The following is a 2821-nucleotide window of genomic DNA, read 5'->3' on the forward strand; positions in this document are numbered from 1 at the left end:
ACAATAATATTAAACATTTACTTTAAACTTAATATTAATACATATACACATAATCAGTACCACTCTTTATGGTAGTCTTGTCATTACTAAATTGTTTATTTTGATATGCATAACATGTAGGCGGCCTAGATGTTGTCCGTATCTTCTTTTTTGTTGATCGTATTCTCCCTTTTTTCTAATATTCTTAAGCTTTCCAAAGTGTATCTCGTCATTTCCCTCTTTTCCTTGTCAATAATCCTAGTGTTAGTGAAATCAGCTGTGTGGCCGCTGTTTAATATGTGCTGTGATAGGGCTGTGCTGTGTTTTTGTTTCCTTATATCTGTTTGATGTTCGGCTATGCGAACACCTAATGTGCGTTTTGTTGTCCCTATGTACACTTTACCACAGTTTTCGTTCTCTTTGCCCTTACATTTTATTTCATAAACAACGTTGTTTTGTTGCTGTATGTCTAGTGGGCTTTTTGTTCTTGTGTAGATTCTAGCTAACGTGTTATTTGTTTTGTAGGCGAGAGTTATGTTTTGTTCCTTTAATGTGCTGTGATCAAAGTTTTCGCTTAGCTTGGGGATGTAAGTGACGCTGTAGTACTTTTTTGGTGTATTTGCTGTTGCTGTGGTCGGCGTTTTATTTTGCTGATTTCCTATTCGCATTGTTTCTTGTTTTATTAGTTCGCGTATCAGGTGATTGGGATAATTGTTGCTTTTCAAAATGCTGTGTATTTTGTCTATGTTGGCTTCGTGAAATTTTTGGTCGCTTATCGTCAGTATTTTGTGTATAAGATTTTTCGCGGTGTTGATTTTATATTTTCTTGGTTGGGAGGAGAGATAATTGATCAGGCGTCCAGACGACGTTGGTTTCGAGTACCAGTTTAGAACAATATTGTTGTTGTTTTTGTGTATACGGACATCAAGGAAAGGTATGCTCGCGTTTTCTTCCATTTCCATGGTAAACTGAAGTTTTGGGTGGTATTTGTTTAGCGTCTCTAGAATTGTATTCACGTCGTTGCGGTTTGTTATTGCAAAAATATCGTCTACATATTTGTTGATAAACTTGATGTCAATGTTGAAGTGTTGTTTCAGCTCCGAGATGGTGTTGTCCAGAAGGTCGTCCATAATGATGTCGGCAATTGTCGGTGAGAGGGGGTTGCCCATTGGCATTCCAAATGTTTGGGTGTATAGTTTGTTATTGCACATGAAGTAGTTATTATCTTTAAGGCAGAAGTCAAGAATTTGTTGGAATTTGTGTTTTGGAATGCTGGTTGTCCGTTGTATCTGGTCCCACTTTTTCATAATAATTTTTGTGGCTAATATTGTCGGTATATTCGTAAACAAGGAGATGACATCGAACGACACTAAAACATCTTCATCACATACACTTATATTCGTTAATCTCTCTTTCAAATTAAACGCATTCTTCACATTGTATCTCTCTGAAATCAATGGCTTGAGTATTTCTGCGACATATTTGGATAACTTGTAACAGGGGACCATGACTGACGAAGCAATGGGGCGTAAAGGAACTTGCGGTTTGTGAATTTTCGGCAGGCCATATAGCCTTGGCGCTGCAGCTGCGGTGCTGGTGAGAAGCTGCTTTTCCCTTTTGTTTATGTGTTTTGTATGTGTTTTTGTCTTCTAGTAATTTGTTTATCTTTTCAATGTATTCCGATTCGTACATTGCTACTGTCTTATTGCCCTTGTCAGCATCTGTTATAACAATAGGGGTATTCTCGAAGTATTGCACGATGCACGTATTGCACGAAATGCAAAAATACTATCCCAAATTTCGAAGAGTACGAGAGCACCCCATTGCAAAGTGGTAGAATGCATGGGTAGCAAGCAGCGAAATTATGTATCAAATACAATAACAAGAGACAGCAGAAAAAAATGAAGTGAGCGAGATGAGAGGAATGAGAGAAATATGTAGCAATTCCAACAACAAAACAACTAGCACAGGGTCGCATATATCTTGCTGTGCTATTTTGCAAAATATATACATGGGTTTCGACGTTGCATATTTTGCAGCGATAGGAAATGTCGTTTCCCATGTATTTTGTTGTTGTGTGTTTGCAAGTTATGCAATCCATGCAATCCGTGCTACGTGCAATGGCTTTGCAAGATTTGGAGAATACCCCTAATGTTTTTGTGGGATCTCAGAAATGCTTTTGTTTGGTTAAATGCAGCTAAAATGAATTTTTCGGCATGTATTAATATTAAGTTTAAAGTAAATGTTTAATATTATTGTGAGTATATGTTCTTTGTATTAGTCCATAATTGTTGTCTTTGTTTTTACAAACACATGTATGCCAACTTTTATTATTCATTTGAACATCTTTTGTTTTTTTCGTTGTATTTCTTTGTTGGATTTAATAAACATAGTGGCCCCTGATGATGCTGGAAATTTCAGCGAAACGTTGGGCAACGAAGGTGGAATAAGTGTTTTATTTGCACCATTAAATAATAGATCACACCAGCACTTGTAGGCTTATTATTTTTAATATTATATGTAAAAAACTAAAAATAAGACGTAGGCCGCCTTTTGCTCTTATTTAAATGGTATATAACTTTTTTTCTGCAAACTTATATTACAGATGCTATAAGGGGTCCAAAGTCGGGTCTTCGAAAAATTAAAAGCCTTATATTTCAAAGAAATTTCAACTGATTTTAAAAAATTGGTTTCGTTGTAAGCGTAATTAAACCCCCTTTCTTCTGATATGCATATTTGTATACTTCGTATGTATTAAAAAATTATTAACCGATTTTTAAAAAATGGATCTCGTTATAAACGGAATCAAACCATCTTAATTCTTATATGCGTATTTGGATAC

General features: G+C 35.7%; 1 protein-coding gene across 1 annotated transcript; it reads right to left on the reverse strand.

Annotated features, from left to right (window-relative positions):
- Positions 1-125: 125 nt before the first annotated feature.
- Positions 126-1487, reverse strand: LOC118756720. The gene has a single exon (XM_036491491.1). The coding sequence runs from the start codon at positions 1485-1487 to the stop codon at positions 126-128; it is 1362 nt and encodes a 453-aa protein (XP_036347384.1).
- Between the last annotated feature and the right edge of the window lie 1334 nt (positions 1488-2821).

This window comes from Rhagoletis pomonella, unplaced genomic scaffold (genome assembly GCF_013731165.1).
Source record: "Rhagoletis pomonella isolate Grant_MI unplaced genomic scaffold, Rhpom_1.0 Rhpom_scaffold_00001, whole genome shotgun sequence".
In the NCBI taxonomy this organism is placed as follows: domain Eukaryota; kingdom Metazoa; phylum Arthropoda; class Insecta; order Diptera; family Tephritidae; genus Rhagoletis; species Rhagoletis pomonella.

What these genes read in the sequence shown, in the direction of transcription:
- LOC118756720 (XM_036491491.1), bottom strand. Translation starts at nt 1,487, where the DNA reads ATGGTCCCCTGTTACAAGTTATCCAAATATGTCGCAGAAATACTCAAG.